Source organism: Halyomorpha halys, unplaced genomic scaffold, assembly GCF_000696795.3.
Source record: "Halyomorpha halys isolate HHAL.00 unplaced genomic scaffold, Hhal_1.1 Scaffold1139.1, whole genome shotgun sequence".
Classification (NCBI taxonomy): domain Eukaryota; kingdom Metazoa; phylum Arthropoda; class Insecta; order Hemiptera; family Pentatomidae; genus Halyomorpha; species Halyomorpha halys.
In genome coordinates, this window is record NW_027109584.1 from 65,514 (window position 1) to 83,845 (window position 18,332).

Genomic DNA, 18,332 nt, shown 5'->3' on the forward strand with positions numbered 1-18,332 from the left:
CACTATAGATTAATTCCAGTTCCTACAGACATTGCCACTGGTCCAGATATAATTAAAAAATTCGAAGAGCCAGGTCAATTTGGCTTTCAGTTGGTGTTGTAACACGGCATAGTATATATTGTCAGGACCAGGTGAAGGTCCCTTAACACCTTGCAGTGTTGATTACAGCTCCCAAATAGAAAATGGAATGTTGTGGTCTTGGTATGCTTTAGTAATGGAGAAGCCCAAATTTTGAAAAGTGTTGAAAGGAGAGGCATCATTATATACTTCAGAGTGATTTTCAGCAAATATAGTACCTATTAAATTTGGATCATCGCACAATTTTCCTTTACTTGCTAGGATATATTTTCAATATGACTTTACATGGGGTAGAAGAGTTAATAGACTCGATATATGATTTCCACGATTTCTTTTTTCTATCATTTATAATTCTTCTGCTTATTGCATTTTGTTTTTTATATTTTATTAGATTCTCCATATTCATATTTTTTAAAAATTTGTTGAAAGCCTTTCTCCAAAGTTGTATAGCTTTCTTATAATTACTGTTGTACCAGGGAACAGGAGATTTTTTGAGGCAGCCCTTGCTTTGTGGAGTTGAAACCTCTGTAGCTATGAGTATAGCCTCAGTTATAGCTTGGCATCCATCATCAACAGCTAGGCTAATAGGGGATCAACTACAATTCCAACAACATCACAGATAAGGATATTCCAGCTGAATTTGAACGATTGTGAAGCTGCTCAGGATTTCCTTTACCAAACTGTACTGGAACAGCACATCAACATCGCTATTCTCTGGGAACAATACAAAAATCCGGATGGCAGCTCGTGGGTATCCGATGTCAGTGGTAAAGCTGCTATTTGGGTTTGTGATTTCTAAGCTATTCAGGAAGTGAATACTACATCACACTCCGGCTTTGTATGGGTGAAGATCAACGATATGTACATGTTTAGCTGTTATGCCTATTCCAGCATCACAATCGAAGACTTTGCGAATTGGTTGGATCACATTGTTTTTGAGGCTAGTTGCCATAAGCTATCATAGCTGGTGATTTCAACAGAATGGGGAAGTAGGTTAACAAATCGACGTGGTAATGTTCTTCTGGAAGCTAATGCACAAATAAGTGATATGATCCTTATGAACACCAAAACAAACCCAATGTTCACTTGAGCAGGAAGATCATTGATTTGACATTTGTCAGTGTTCACCTGCAATGCACTTCTTGAAAGGTTTGTGGGTTTTATACACACAGTGATCATATTCATTACAGGATACGCCTACAAGAAAGAAGAGTTGTTGACGGTGAACCATTGACTGGAGCACGAAAACTTTTGATGATGTTTCATTCACTTTATTGCTAGAGGATGAATGTGAATTGAAAGGGTCAGCCGAGTAAAAGGCATGTATACTGACTGACCTCTTTTATATCTGGGGCTTATGATGCAACTATGACCTGTTCAAAGCCTGGCAAACATCATTCCTCAGTGTACTGGTGGATGGATACTATTGACGATCTTCGCCGGTTTTGCAACCAAGCAAGAAGAAGTTCAAGAGAGCTAGAAGGAACCTCCAACAAACCATTAAAGAAAGCAAATGATGGTGCTGGAGGGAAATCTGTGATGAGGTGGATGCAGACCCATGGGTTAGACCTTACAAAATAGCAGTTAAGAAACTAAAGGCACGATGCAGCTCCCCACAAGATCAAATGTTGTAGACCGTATTGTCAGCACACTATTCGCTGAACAGGCAAATACTATTGAATATAGTCAATACATATACAACGGATTTTCCACAAATCACGCAGGAAGAGCTAGAGGACATCGCCTCGGACCTATAACATGACAAGGCACCAGGATTGGATGGAATTCCAAATGTGGCTTTGAAGGTGGCTCTTAGGAAACAGCCGGATCTTTTCATTGATCTCTTCGATTCTTGCTTACGTGAAGGCTCAATTCCAAAACCTTGGAAGATACAGCGCCTCATACTTATTTCGAAGGGTAAGGAAATACTGTAAGACCCGTCAACATATCTTCCGATTTGTTTATTGGATACTATGGGTAAGGTATTTGAGAAAATCCTTTCCCTCAGGCTACAAGAGTTTATGGAGGGTGTAAATGGCCCCTCGAGAGCTCAATATGGATTTCATAAAGAGCGATCCTCGGTATATGCTATTGAATTAGTAATTGAGACAGCCCGTACAGCAATTGCAGGAGCAAGATGGATGTGAGGTGCTAAGTGTTATGCAGCAATCATCACTCTAGATGTCAAGAATGCTTTAAACAGTGCAAGATGGACCTGTAAATTAGATGCCTTATAGACAATGGCGATGCCAGTCTATCTTATATGAGTTTTTACAGACTACTTTAGAGAGTTCTGTTTTATCTTTCAGATATTGGCAGAAGGAGACAAAAGGTGACTGGTGGTGTCCCACAGGGCTCTGTATTAGGGCCTCTCCTGTAGAACGTCAGTTTCAGTTTTCAGTTTGACAATGCCGGAGGGAGCCACTGTTGTGGAATTTGCAGATGATGTTGCTGCGGTAGTGGTGGCGAAGTTCTTGGAAGAAGTTACCCTCATCGCCAACCAGGCTGTTGCTACGCTTTGAGGTTGGCTGTCTTTGGTAGACCTACAACTTGCAGATCACAAGACTGTGGTTCTCCTAGTCACCAGCAGGAAGCATACCTAAGAGTCATGATTGATGCATGTCTCCACTTTAATGTTCACATGGAGTATATCAGTGCCAAATATGCTAAGGTAGCATCCTTAATGTCATGCCTTATACCAAAGGTTGAAGGTCCTAGACAGAGTCACAGAAGGTTTCATGCTACTGTTGTCTCCTCAATTATGTTATATGCAACTCCAATTTGGAAAGATGCGATGGTTATCTAATCATACAGAAAACAGATGGTTTCTGTTTATCGCAGAGTTTCCTTAAGGACGGTAAGTGTTTATTGGGCTGTTTCCTATGAGGTTGTTTCCGTGATAGCCAGAATGCTACATGTGGAACTCCTGGTTGAAGAAAGAATTAGGCACTATGGACAACGCTCTCATGTTTCAAGAGAAGAAAAGCAGGAAATTAGCATCGATCAGTGGTAACAGCGTTGGGAGGCTGTAGATTCCAGTAGGCAGATTTGCAGGTTGATACCCGATGTTGGCTTGTGGTATGGTCGCTGGTATGGTGAGGTCGATTTTTATGTAACCCAACTGTTGACTGGACATGGATGCTTTAGATCTTACCAGTACTGATTTAAATTGGACAACACCGCAGAATGCCCTGCATGTTAGACTATCAAGTAAACAGTAGAGCACTTATTTTTCACTTGCATTTGCTTTGCGGAAGAAAGAAGCGAATTGGTGAGAGTGAGTGGAGGAAGCATCTCACCAGAAAATGTAGTGAGCCATATGCTACGTTCAGACCAGCATTGGGATGCAGTGAAGGAATTCACCACAGAAGGTACAACTAGCATGGAAAACATGAAAATCATGAAGAAGAGGACAATGAGACGATACTCAGCCACTTTTTTGTTTTTTCACAATATTAGATATTGTAATTTGTATAGATAATGGATGTAATGATTCATACTTTTTTCTTAGCAGCCGCATAAGTCAATTTTTTCCATATTTTGAATACCTCTAATTTCTTTTTCTTTAAGAAAAATTTGCAGCTTTTTGAAAAAGAGTATGTAATCATGGCAATTGATAGATTTTAAGGGACTGTTATGTACCTTCATGTTTGATTTTTCCACAATATCTCCATATCTTTTTTACATTTAAGTTTAGTATGGCTGAACCTACAACATATCATGGAGCACATTGGATTACTAATATTCTAATATGAGCACTGTGAAATTATATTTTGATTTCATTGGGCAAAGTAGGGATGTTGAAGGTAAACAGATAATTATGACTTTTTTTTTTTTTTATTTCTATTAAAGGCCATTCTTTTTACATCAATAATGTTCTGTAATTTGAATTCCTCTTTTGTTTCTTCGATAGAAAAAAAACTGAGGTCGTGACACCAAACAATGCTTTTACTTTGGTTTAGCTTACTGTGTGGCTCAACTTTAATCGGGATATTGTTTTATTTTCACATTATAAAAGTTTATCATATAATATTTCTATTAAAAGTATTCCATTGCTTATGATTTTACATTTCTTGACTTCACTGAAGAAATGTTGGGACCCTTTTGAAATAAAAAAAAATTTCCATCGTCATCTATTTCAGTTCTTTTAATAAAGAAAATCCTGCTGTAGTTTTTTGGTTTAATTTCATTATTTCCTATAACTATACCTTTGAATGGGTGCAATGCATGAAGACTGTCATCCATCCTGTGGACAACTGGAGCTCTTCGGAAATTAGAGGACACCAACTCAAAGATGAGGATATTGGACTGATTCTGATGTTCAAGAAAAGATTCCTCCTAGCTAGGAAATTCATTGGAGGTAAAAGCCTGGCTCTGAAGTGTTATTGTTTACAGTGGGATTTCCTGGTTGTAGAAAAAGGTTTGTTGATACAGACCTGGGAGAGTGTGAATAGGAAGGAGAAGAGGATGCAGATAATCCTATCAGCAATGAGGAGGTAGGACCTGGCAGCTTTGTCTGCTTGCTCATTGCCAATATGGCTTGGGACCCTTATGAACTTATCTTGATCTGATAGTTTTAAGAGGAAATATTGGATTCTTATGATGAGAGGATGTTCTGGGTACATGTTTCTCAAAGTTTTTAGATAGCTCAATGAATCTGAAATTATTTTTAAAATAATTTAAATTTGTGTGTTGAATCACGGGTAACAAAAGACGAGGCGGTTGAGCTTTCTGATTTGGAACCATCAGTGTCTATAAAAAATATCTTCTGGAATATTTTCATGAAGATGCAATAACCATTCTTTATACTCAACAGATGTGGTGTTATATTTTTGCATGTGGGCAAGATGTTACACTGTTTTAAAATCCAAGATGTGTTCTGAGTTTCAGGCTTCTGTAATGAAATTGCTTTAAGTGCTAAGATAGCCAAAGTGATTCTTTCTGCCAAAGGAAGTGTTGTATTTAGAGTCAGAGTTCATCTCTTGTTTCTCATTCTATAGTTTATTTTTTTTATTTTTACACTTGCATTTCACATTTTAGTGTTGATTAGATTCATTTTTGAGGTTGGAAATTTGTTTCAACAATGAGATTACCAATTTTTATTTTTTCCAGCACTTCAAACAGGTAATTGTTTCACTGTACATTTGATTTTGCTATTATTTTTATTGAAACATTTCAGAGTTTTTCATAGCTGACACTAATTGAATTTCACCTTTACATTAAATAATCATACATAATTGTAAAATATTATTAAATTTAACTCTAATAAAATTTCACCTTTACATTAAAATTATCACATATAGTAATAGAATGGTAAAGTTTTTACTATACTAAGTTTATAGTTACTTGGTTGTTTCAATTATAGCTACTTCTTATCGTTTTATGCTCAGCATCAATATTTCAGTGTTTTTGTCCTGTCTTCAAAATAACACTGTCTATAACATATCCTGTTTTGTCTGAAATTCATCCATTAAGTTTATATCGTTATTTTGACCTATGATGTTATATTATAATAATGTTAATAGTTTCCTTATTTTAACAATTTGTAATATTACTCTGACCTTAAGGTTTGGATTAAATCTTCTCAATTCAAAAATCTTAAACCTGTTAAGGCTTCTAGAAAATACTTTGTAGTCATTCTAGGACCTGAAGAATTTGAACTAATTTATCATCTTAATATTTTTGGATTGAAGATGTGGTGTTAAATCCCTTAGGACAAGAGGATCTTATTGTGATTTGTGGACACACGTCTTCTTTCCTTTTTAGTGAATTTATTTAAATATAAAATGAATCTAATATTGCTATAAATACTAAATTCCTTTAAGGTCAGAGTTACTTGAGAAACTGTTAAAAGATGGACACTTCTAACAATATTATTTTATGTCATCAGTTAAAATGACAATATAATCTTTGTGGGTTTATTTTTGGCAAAATGGGAGTGGTTTTGGACAGTGTTATAGTTAAGATGGGAGAAAACCCCATAACAGTGAAACTGTTATAGTATACAAATATATAAAACTGTAAACAAGGAAAATTCGTAATTTTCACATCAAATTAATGTGATATATTATTAAATAAACTAAACTCTAATTAAATTTTACCTTGTACAGTAATTTTTCATTTCACTCCTCCTCATGGTCCTTGGAAACAGTCTTGTTCCCTTTGTTTGTATAATAGAAAGATGGTCCTCATATGTCAGGCGGGATTCCTTAGAAACTGACTTAAGTTGAATTCGACTTGAGTTTAAGTCCTGATATACACAAAATTGTTTATAAAGTTAAATTGTATAGCCTTTAGTTTGCTATTAGAATCTTTTATATAATGGGCACTTATTTTTTATTTTGGTACTTTTTTTTTTATAAACTACCATATACCAATTATAAATTGGAATAAATTTTTGTTTTTTCATAAGATTTATATTACATTCCTTCTCAAAAGATTGGATTGCATTTTTAAATAGATTATCTTTATTTCTCATTCTAATTCATTTTGTAATAGGTTCGTTAAATAAAAAATCTAACTCTCCTCACCATTTACAATTAAGTTATTGCCTTTCGGATGCATTTCTAGGTCTATTAAGATAAGTAGAAAGACAAATTTCATTTGTTTAGAATTGGAAGGAGTGAAGTTGGGTTCTAAACTAAGAATATTATTAACTTTTATTTTTTAATTTGAAAAATGTCTTAAATATGTAGATTTAAAAGGAATTATTCACAATTTACTTCAGTATGTTCTGATTGGGGAAATAATTTTAATTTAAAGTAAATTTAGGGATTTTTTTTTTGCCTAGTTGTTTGTGAAGAATGAAAATGTGGTGCAGAAGAGATTATGTGGCTAATGTTAATGTCAATGTTATGTGGTTAAAATGTGGAGAGATTTATTTGAAGGTATAGTTAGTAATTTTTCCAATTTAGTCCTGTCAACAAAGGGATTTCCGAAGAAAAAATCAGAAATATATTTTTCTCTATAATTCTATGTTTTTCAGGGTGTTGAATATGAATTTCAGGGTTGCCACCTCACCCGCCACCAGTTTCACAACGCGAATTGTAACAAACTACACAATTTTAAATTTTTTTGTTTCAGTTTTTTGCTTATAAAACTAAACATTATTCGAATATAACCATTCTATTCAAAATTAGGGTAGATGAAATTTCCAAACTGTGTTTTATTCCAATCCTAGTTTCCATCAGCTACAATGTTTCTGGGTTCTGCCCCGTTTACGCTCTTAAAGTTTTTTTTATTATCAAATTTATTCAAACTTATTTATTTATTTTTTTTTGGTTTATACATTTATTTACTTACGTTTTTTTTTTTTTTTTTCATTTTGTATACTGCTGGTAACATTTTTAAAAGTTTTTTTTTTAAATTTTTTTTATTTAAAAAAATATTTTTATTACATTATTTTGGATCATTTCATGTTGTCTACATTTTATAGAGAATGTGGTGACATATAATAACTTTATTGAGTTTTTATTCACGAATTCAGCTAAAAAACCTGCAAAACATTCATGTATCAGCTGATTGCAGAATAGATACTTCTATTACCATTCATTTTTTATTTTTTGCTTTCTATTTTTATTAGCTTATTTTTTATGTTCTAGGTCCTAAAGTATATTGAACATTATTCTGATGCTTTGGATACTCTTTTGAAAACAATTGAATCTGAGAAAACTTGGGATTTATCCTTTAATACGTATAACACATTGCTTCAGTACCTGGATCTAATTATGAGCTATATTGGTCACAAAGGGAGATTAAAACCTAAGAAATTTTATGCCATGCTTAAAGTATGATTCTTAAATGTTTCATTTTGATGTAGCTTTTAATTTAATTTAATTTATTAAAGTTAAAAAACTATTTTTTATTCATATTTATTTCTGATAATTAATATAGCTAGTACATCACTTTCATGATTACGGTTCTAATGTAGTTATATTAATAAGGCAATAAATTCCATCAGTCCGTGTAGGTATTGATTATTCATATTTGTTAATTTCAATGAAATATAAAATCAGTTCAAGCATGAAGCATGCTTTATTCATAAAAATTTATTATCTTTTTTTTATGTTTTCATCTTTTGTACCTCAGGAATATTTTCTAGGAAAGGTTACTTTTTAATGAAGGTGATTATAAAACAAATTTTAGGTTTTTTAAGCTTAAAAATATTCATTATTATTGAATAATTGTAATGTCATTTAATATTTTTTTTTTTAAATGTCTTTTTCATTCAACTACCGACTCCTCTCCAGCAGCATAAATTAGTCCTAGTATGAAGTCAAATAATAACTTAAGGTGCTTCTTCATTTTTTACTTCCCCACTTTGAAGATCCTCCATAAATTATCAATTATTTGATTATTTTGAAATGTAACTGGTTCAGCAAAATTATATTTGGGGTTAGCTGGGCAATGAATAAAACTTCTTCCAAATATTGCAGTATGGTTTCTAACAATCACTAACTATGCTAGATCCAGTTTTTATCCTTTTTTTTATTTCATAATTTATACCAATGCCTGTTTAGATTTGTTTGAAATCGCTACTAAAACATTGATTTATTTTGCCATTTGAATGTAATGGTAGTCTATCTGTTTTGGGACTCAAATGCCTAAAAAAACTGAATAGCCAAATAACCTCATTTGAATGAGTATCTCTACCTGATATTTTTCATCTACAGCAATATTATGGAATGCCCATTGTCAAAAAATATATCTGCTGGTATTATGATTCCTCATGTTGCTGGCGGCAATGCCTTTCGGTCAGCTTGAGGCTGATGGATAGGCTAGTTCATCAGCCTGAACACCCCGGATGGAGGAACATGTCAAGGCACTTTGAGGAGTTAGCCTCTTCATCTGACTCGGGAGGAGGGGCAGTAGGTTTATAACTCATTCCCATTATCACAAAACTTGCACTAAGATCGTCAGATAGAACATTGGTAATTGATATAATGTTCATTTAATGGACTTGAAAATAGCCACTTAAAACATTTTGTCACTGTACAGATCAGGAGCATTTCACTGGCTTCTTTGTTTATTTCATTCCTATGATGTGGACATATACTCAGTTCTGGTATCAGATGTCGCCTGGACTTCGTAGCTATTGGTTTGCAAGCAGGATCCAAATTTTGGAACAGATGTGGTGGTTCCACTATGGCATGATTCGAAGAACAAATTGATAGTGAACGTTTCTTGGCTTCAAAATCTATCTTGATTTAGTATGCTTTAGCAGATCGTGGCTGTCTAAAATATCAGCACATAGGTCCTAAAGAACAGTGCATATGAAGTTAAGGTATGAGTGATTTTGAATAACAAGATTTCCTTTTTTCGATAAGACACTAGGCTGGTATAAGATTAACAGTAGCAAGAACAGTGGCTTTCAGAAAGCGATGGGCCAGTAACACTGGCTAGAAGAGACGCTGACGATTCTGGAGTATCATTATACGGCTTAAAATGACACACTTTGGCAAAATATCCAATTTTTTTACATCAATTACTCATACTATTCTTCGCAGGGCAATAGGATCGTGAATGCTTATTCCCACCACAGAATAAGAATTTTCCCTTTTTTTGAAGTGCTGAAATGATATTGTGCTGGTCCAGAACACTTTCAGGATTGTTGGAAAATCTAGGAGCCGAATTAGGCTGTTGCGACAGATCGACTGTGTAAATAAAATTATAAGTTTGGTAACTTTCAGTGTTTTCTTGAGCCATTTCCAGGGTTTGGGCCTGTCTAATAGCATCATTCAAATTTAATGTTTTGTTTTCCAGAAGATGTCTAATGTGTGTGGAATTTAAGCCATTTATAAATAAGTCATGAATATATCCATCGCTGTGTTCAGTCATACTCACAGCTTTGAAATCACAGTCTCGGCTGAGTTGTTTTAAAATCTGGACGTATTGGTCAATTGTTTTCCCAGGTTGTTGTTTCTGGACATCTAATAAATGATATACAAATACTTCATTTTTTGGTTTAATATAAGTTGAATTTAGTAAATGTATAGCATTTCTGTATAATTTACCATCACTAATGATTTTGAATGCTATCGGAGAAAGAAAATTGATTAATACCTTTAATTTGTCTTCTTCAGACCTGAATTCTGTAAGGGCCAGAAAATTTTCTAATGTTGTTAGCCAATGCGCCATTCTTTTGTAGCAGTAGGCGAGTCTGGTAACAATTCGAATCTAGCTGGTCGCAGGTATTTTTCTATTGTAGCACGAATAAACCAAACTTATGAATATCACTTTAACTCAACATCCATTCTTATCATTAAGTTTTTACCAAATAAAATTGTAATGGAAACAAGATAAAACTTAGTAAGCTTTTATTTGGTAAAACTCAGAATGGTTACTAATACATTAATTACAATTAGGTTATTAAATCAGGTGATCATATGGTTGCTTGATCACCTGGTTACTTGATCTTAATTATTGAATAATATAAGTATATATATCACAAGATCAATAGCATATTATTACAAAATATTCTAATATAATATAAAAATAACTCCACAATATATATAAGTTACGGCCTGAGTCAGCTGTTACTTCAATGTCAGCTGACTGAGGAAATCAACTGATCGAATGTGTATATACATATATATGTACCGAACCCAATAAAGCCAGTCTTTTACTGCAGTCAAAGCATGTCATATCTGTTTAAATCTGGACCTTGCCGTGCATTACTTCAGGTACCCCAATTGTATTTTAAACGAAATTTCAAATTAGTGTGGAACAAGGGGGTTTGAATTATTGGACATTTTCACTTTTTGTAATGGGCACATATATTTTCCTTTAATTCAAGTATTACTCCCTGGAGGGGCAGATTGTGCTAGTGTGTTAATTAATTATAATTTGAAATAAAATAACAAGTTAAATAGATATCAATATAAGATGGTCTCATATGTGAATATATAGCTTATCTGGTTGGCAGATTCGCTATTGCGGTCATGTCTGTGTATTCCCTCGTCCAGATTGAGTGGTGTTCTTGAAAATGTCCTTCTCGATCAAAGGCTGGCCAGCTAGTCTCCGGCTCTGGCGTGGTAGTAGGGACAAGCCAGGTCCTAGCTTGCATGGTGCATAGTTTGGGCCAGCATTCCAGTCATCATGTGCTGAGAAGCCCTAGAAAAGCTGTGTAGTGGAGAGAGGACACACTAGATTCAGGTATGTCAGTTTAAATTAATCACCCTGGGTGGCCCTTGTGAGGTAGAGGGGGAGGTGGAGATAGAGTTGACATGATGGTGATTTAGTAGGGAAAACTTACTGGTACATATCATAGGAAGTATGCCTAGGGAATACAAAGTAATTGTGGAATGTAACCTGTTAGAGAAGGTGAGAGCTTGAGTTAGGAATAGTAGGGGAAATTGGAGAATTAAGTTGGGAGGTAGAATCTACAAATTTAATTTTCAGCGGAAGAATGTGGGCGCTCGTGTCGGGGTAATCAATCAGGCAGAGGACTGGAGACGAAGCCTTAGGAGGGAATATGAAGGTCTTATTTTTAAAGAAGGGGACATGCTCGGTATCCCAGTTGTACCGAGCATGTCCCCTTCTTTAAAACCGGACGGTCCATGAGATCTTACTAAAACAAGACAAAATGACATACATGAAAGATAGGAGATACCTGCAGTGCTTACGTACCACATTTGGAAAGAGCTTGAAAGTTTAAAACGTCAGGGAATAATTATTGACAGTACTTCCCCGTACAATAGTCCTGTGTGAACAGTGAAAAATAAGAGCGAGCCATGTGAAACCACTGAAAACTACAGATTTGAAGGCAGGCTGATCAGAGCTACGGTATTCAGCACTTTAGACTTGAAGGCCCGATATCATCAAATCAAAATACATCCTAAGGATCAACGTAAGACGGCATTCACATTCGAGAAGGGCCATTCATTAGGAATTTACAAGGATGCCATTTGGCCTCAAAAATGCTCCCATAATCTTCCAGCACCTGATGGACGAGTTTTTGAGAGGAATTGATGAATCAGTATGCCAGATTTATATGGATGATCTTCTAGTGTTCAGTGAGAACGAAGACAAACACGTGCAACATTAATACACCGTAGTCCAGAGAATCAGGCAATTTGGGCTCAAATTATAAGGAGAGAAATCATCGTTGGGGCAGGAACAAATAAATTTTTTGGGCTACACAATTTCCAGGGAAGGAGTTTAACCTGACATGGATAAAGTAGCAGCTATATGAAAGATGGTAGTGCCTAGAGATATGAAGGGAGTTTAGAGGTTGCTAGGAACTTTAAATTATTACCGGAGATTTGTACCAGAAATGATTGAGTACTTCATCCCACTCAATAACTTTCTGGAAAAAGGCAGAAAGGTGATCATCACTCCTATGATGGAAGACAATATCAGGCGGTGTATGGAGAAGCTGCAGCTGGAGCCGGTGCTTCCTTTCCTGGACTTCACTCGGCAATTCAATATCACTACAGATGTGAGTGAGGACGCGTTAGGAGTGGTGCTGTCTCAGGAGGGCGAAGGCGGAGATCACCCAGTAGCGCGTATGCCAGTAGGCACCTAACAGAGATGGAGACCAGATACAGTGTGCTGGAACGAGAACTCTTGGTAATAGTGTGGGCTGTTGACCACCTCTGACCTTATGTATTTAGCTGAAGGTTTAGGGTACACACTGACAACAGGCCTCTGCAATGGGTTGGAATGTTGAAGAAGTCTTCGGCTAGGATTACGCGTTGGAAGGAGCTCCTCTCACAGTATAATATGAAATAATATATAAACCAGGAAAAGAAAATTTGTTAGCCGATTAGTTGTCTCAAGCAATTACAGTAAATGTCGTAGAAGAGGAGGGCGGAGAATCGTCTAGGCAATTCCTGCGGGAGTGGATACCCGGAGAGGAAGAAGAACAGAATGTGGCGGAGGAAGATGATAGGGAGGAATCTTCGTCCAATGAGAGCTTGGAGGAAGGAAGAGCAGTAGATATGGAGGAACTGGATGATATAATAAACGGCAAGAGGCGGCAGATGGTATGGAAGATGAAGACCACTTGATTGCTGAAAGTTGAGTGTAGCAAGTAAGGAAGGAACAAGCCAGGTGTGAGTGACGACCAGATTTGTATTGTGTTGAAGCATGCTTTAGGGCCCGTAGAAACTCATCACCTTTACTTGGGGAATGCCATTGTCTGGGAGAAGATCAAGCGGCAATGGTGTTGCGAATAAATAGGGATGGATAGGAGCTACTTTTGGTGGGGGATGAAGAAGACTATCACAGAGGTTGTAGGAAATTGCGAAATTTGTATACGCACAAAATATGACAGAAACCCACCAAAAGGGAGACAAGAAGAAACACATACCCCAGATGCACTGTTCAACGATCTGCAGATCGATACTTTTACATGGAGAGGATATAAATGGGTAGCCATGAATGATATCTTCAGTAAGGCGGCAATGGCGCATCAGGTGCAGGACAAGTCGTCAGAGGCAGTGTTGACAGCTCTCCGATTGTCGTTTCAATTCTATGGAGTTCCGGAGCGCATCGGATGGGACGGAAGCAGAGAATTCGACAATGCCAGGATTTGAATTAAAATGAAGGACCTCGTCATGACATGGCACCTCAACACATCAGGACACCCAAAGAGAGAGTAGTATTTATTCTATTTTATTAATATTGTGTTTTATTCATCTCTTTCTTCTACATATGGAATATCTAATAGTTTCTGAAATATAGTTGCCATAAACAAAATGTTGATTTCTCGTTTTTCTGACTAAAAGAAAAATGAAAAATCGACATTTTGTGAATTTATTTTGCTATCATAAAACTACAACTCCTACAGAAAAAATAATAATAACTTTGTTTTTAGGACGTTAAATAAGCTTTAATTTAAGACCTAACCGAACATCTGTTCCTCTAATAGTTCCTGAGATATAGCTGTCATAAGTAACAATTTTCGACAGAAAAACGAGAAATCAACATTTTGTGAATTTATTTTGCTAATATCATGAAAACTACTACTCTTACGAAAAAACTAATTAGAATTTTTTTTTTTGTAGTGTATTGTATTGTATTGTTTTGTAGTGTATTGTAGTGTAGTGTGTACAAGCTTCAATTGGTTTCCTAACAACGATTTATTTATATGACAAAAGAAGAGTTTAAAAAGTATATGTTGGTAAATATTGAAACTTGAAAAACTGTTCTTATGTTATTTAATAAATCATTCAATAAAATTTAATTGCTACTTTCTTCTTATTCTTATTATTTTCATAATAATAATGGTGTTTGTTACTAAAGTAACTTTAATATATCAGAGCAAAACCAACAATAATCAAATTAATTAATTAAACGACCACAACACATCTAATTAGTTAAAACTTGAGTTTTTTCATCAAATTTCAGATTGATAAAAAATGTAATAAATTAAAAGGAAGATGTAAATAACTAACCGTAAATAATTATAATTTTGAGTTTCCAAAGTCGAATTTTAAAATGAAATTAAGTTGAACAAAAGAGAAAAAAAATGTTTATATCACTGGTGATTGATGGGGCCCCGTCTGTGGTTGTTGTCCTTGGTGGATGTTTTCATGGAGGTCAAATCTTGAAAAATGTGCTCTGCTCCTTTATGATTATGCGGTCACTGATGTCAAGATTTCTAGGTATTTTCCCTTTCCTCCGTTGTTGCAGCTGATATAAATACTCTAATCAGTATACTATTCTTCACCTTTGCCAACAGTTTTAAGAGATAGCTTTACTACCAACCATCGCTTCAGTAGGTTTACGTTCTCTTCCATAACATGTTCTAGCATTGCAAGGAGTGGTCTCCCAATTAAGAAGTGTCCTGGAGTCAAACACTTAATGCTCTTGGGATCATTGGTCAAGGGAGTAAGAGGTTGAAAGTTTAGAATGGGTTCAATGTTGTCAAAAAAATGAGCTTGTCTCAGGTCGAGCTGGGTTATGACTGTGGCAGGATTTGGATAAGCGATATAAATAAAAGAGCACACCATTCTGCCCGCTTAAAATTTTAAACTTATCTAGTATCAGGGAAATAAGGTATTTAATACCACAAGGAATGGTACCCACTCAGAGAAAACCGCGCAAATCATGGAAAAGCGTGAGTTGAGCAGTTGCAATGGCTAATGAGCAATTTGTTCGCCACCTAACCAAAGGAAATATATGAGTTCTTTTTTTAGCTCTAGAGCCCCTTCGAGAGTTATGTAGTCAACAGGAGATAGGCGGTAATTCATTGAGTACCTCTTGGAGGTAAGATATGGCAGTTCTTCATCTCATGGATGATGAAGTCCTAACACACTATAGTTGGTGTAGTGTGCAGATATGATGCAGCTGGACGTACTACATGAGTTTTGGACTCATAAACACTGATGGGGAGAAGTTGTTGATGACTGAGTAGGGACCTCTTGGGATTGAGATGTAATAAACCATTTCGAAGAAATGTAACCTCTAATGAAATGTTGTTAGATTAATTTAATAAATTAGAATAAGATGTATCTGGACGATCTGATCTCAAGGAATCAGGCTCATGGAGCTAGTTTGGACCGAGACAACTGCCTGGAGACCCTGAAGTATGAAGTTAAAAAAGCCAATTGGAATTGTGTTGGTTTACTGGGGAACTATATGAGGTATTCTGCAGTTTACAATCACTCTTAGAAAGGACTTTTTCCATGGAAGTGACTCAGGCACAGCTGAATGGACAGCCTGTTTTTTGTGATTGAAGTGATCCTTCAACTGTACTTAAACTAAAAGGCTAGTTATGTAGAGTTTTCTTAAAGTTTGGACACTTTGTAGTTATGCTATTGTTGATAGAATAAGGACTATGAGCCTTGGTTATCATTGGCGAGGAAGGACTAACTTGTGATAACGATTGAAGATAATTGATATGAGCCTTTGAGGCTATAGAGTACAGGAGGATCCACAGGAGTGGAATTCATGTAATGTTCATGGATAACAATATCTTCTTTAGCTGGAAAAAGGAATGAAACATTTGAGCGAGAGCAAAGTTCTTTTAAATGAATCATGAATCTTCGCCTGGTGTCCAAAAAAAATAGGTCTGTCTAACAAACCAAAAAAGCTTGATCTGTAAGATTTTATTCATTCCAGAGTTCACCTAGGTGGTATGAGTGTGAATTCAGTTAAGGTCACACAGAAATGGGAGGTTTTCTGAGGGTTTTTACTGTGGTAGGAACAGTTGTAGTAAAACATATGTGAAATCGAACTGATCTAATATGTTATGGTGGGTAGGGGTTCAAAATGAACCTTTACTAGCCCTACCATGAATGGTAAAAAAAAATTATATAGTCAAATTTTGTAAGATTGTATTTTTAAGTATTTTATTATATTCAAATACTTAAAAATACGATCTTATAAAATTCGACTATATAATTATTTTTTTAACCTATAATATACATATACACATTAAATAAAAAAGGAACTTCTGATAAAATACAAAAATTAAAAACAAACAAATATTATTGTTTGTATCTAAAAAGATACAAACACTTAAATGATATAAACATAAATGAAAAATTAAAAAGATGTACATTTTTAGCCCCGACGAAGCCCAGCAACATGGGGCAAAATGTTGGCTCATAATAAACAGTTTTACGACTATTTGAGTTCTTTGACTGCAACTGGACCATCTTCCTTTTATTATCATACATGGTCAATCATCGATCTTCCATTCAATAAAACAGTTTGAACTTAGAGTATATATTCTTTAATGAAAACACTATTTTCAAAGGAAGGACTTGGGAAAATAATACAATACCGCTATCATGTTGATGAAATAAATAATAATAAATAATCAATATTAGCCCATTTAGAGTGCTGAAAGCTATTTAATTATTATTCAAATAAGTCTTTTGATGTTAGGGTTTATTGATTGACAAAAACTGATACATTTCACTAATTGGATATTATTTCAGAAAATATATAATATATGATTTTAACTGTCTTATTTGATATTGATTTATATTATTGTATAAATAAAGCTTCAATTGTTTTCAATTCCACATCGTTTTCAATTGCTCAATAAAAATTTCAAAAACACTAACTTTCAAAAACTAAAATAGAATAAATTCAATTTTTGTTAGTGGTTTTGATGTTAATAGTAGATATTCTTCGCTTCAGATCTTACAAAAATAGTTCCATTACTGATTTGCCTCAAAAGAGGATCAGTTAAGAGGGATAGGAAAATTCTATGGGAATTATTTCGATTAAAATATTGTTTTTGTTTTATTTTCACATAATAAACGTATCTTTTCTGTACACAAGTTTTGGTTTAGTATTTATGTACTATGTATCTACACTGTTGCAGCCAACATATGATCATTAATCGATTATGTGGCAGATGCTATAAAAAACAAAACAAATCCATTCTCTGTTGTTCTTTATACTGCAAATTAACAGATGACTTCTTAGCGTCTCATAGTGTGCACATACATTGTCTCTATTGTCTCCTCACTATGCACTCTTAGTATCCAGGATCCTGGCCATCTCCGTCGTCTTCAACATTTTAGCCAAGGCGGGCCTACGGGGACTACTTCAGCTCATCCTCCAAGAGGACAAGGCGGGCAGAAGTACGTCCTTTTGTCGATCTAACTCCATGAGAAGATCCATCTAGGACAACTAAAGCCGGGGCCCCATCAATCACCGGTGATATAAATATTTGTTTTCTCCTTTGTTCAACTTAATTTTAGTTTGGTAATGGTTTTAAGTTTGCTTTCTTCTTTTTTTTTTTTCTAGTTTGTATATTTTGTTTACAATATCTTCCATTTATTATGTTCAATTATTTAAAATACAACAATAACTGTCGGATTTAAGTAATCCGATATTTTCAGTTCCTTTTAGAATTTGTATGAAGTCGGAGTCAGGGGTCTCATTTTCTAATGGCCCCCCCTTGCCGCGGATACCGGAAGACCTCGAAGACGCTGCCACTGCGATGCCATCTTAATTATCTATCGGCTCTTCTGGTTCTTGACTCTGTTTTGTTGTATTTTTCTGCTCTCGCTCTTGGTTTATTCTCCTCCGGTGTCCCATCTTCATTGGTTTCTTCATCCTTGGCATTTCCTGTCTCTGTCATTCTCTGTTTCAGGTGGATTCTATTTCGACAATATCTTCTCCCTTCCACTTTCAGCAAATAGGAACATGAATCTATGTGCTTCAACACCACTCCTGGTTTCCATTTTGGATCATTTATCCCATTTGGATGTGGAAAACTCTCTCTGACTCACCCACTTTAGGTGATGGCAAATCTTTTGCTTTCCAGTCTTATATATATATTATAT

General features: G+C 35.1%; 1 protein-coding gene across 2 annotated transcripts in view; it reads left to right on the forward strand.

The window, feature by feature from the left end:
- LOC106688480 (tetratricopeptide repeat protein 5) overlaps positions 1-18,332 on the forward strand; it is an 86,110-nt gene that overhangs the window by 57,201 nt on the left and 10,577 nt on the right. The window contains exon 6 of one of the 2 annotated variants that reach the window (XM_067047764.1): positions 7,680-7,865. The exons of the other annotated variant lie outside the window; for it this stretch is intronic. Coding sequence (XP_066903865.1) covers positions 7,680-7,865 — 186 coding nt within the window. The remainder of the gene's footprint in view (positions 1-7,679; positions 7,866-18,332) is intronic. 2 annotated transcript variants of the gene reach the window in all.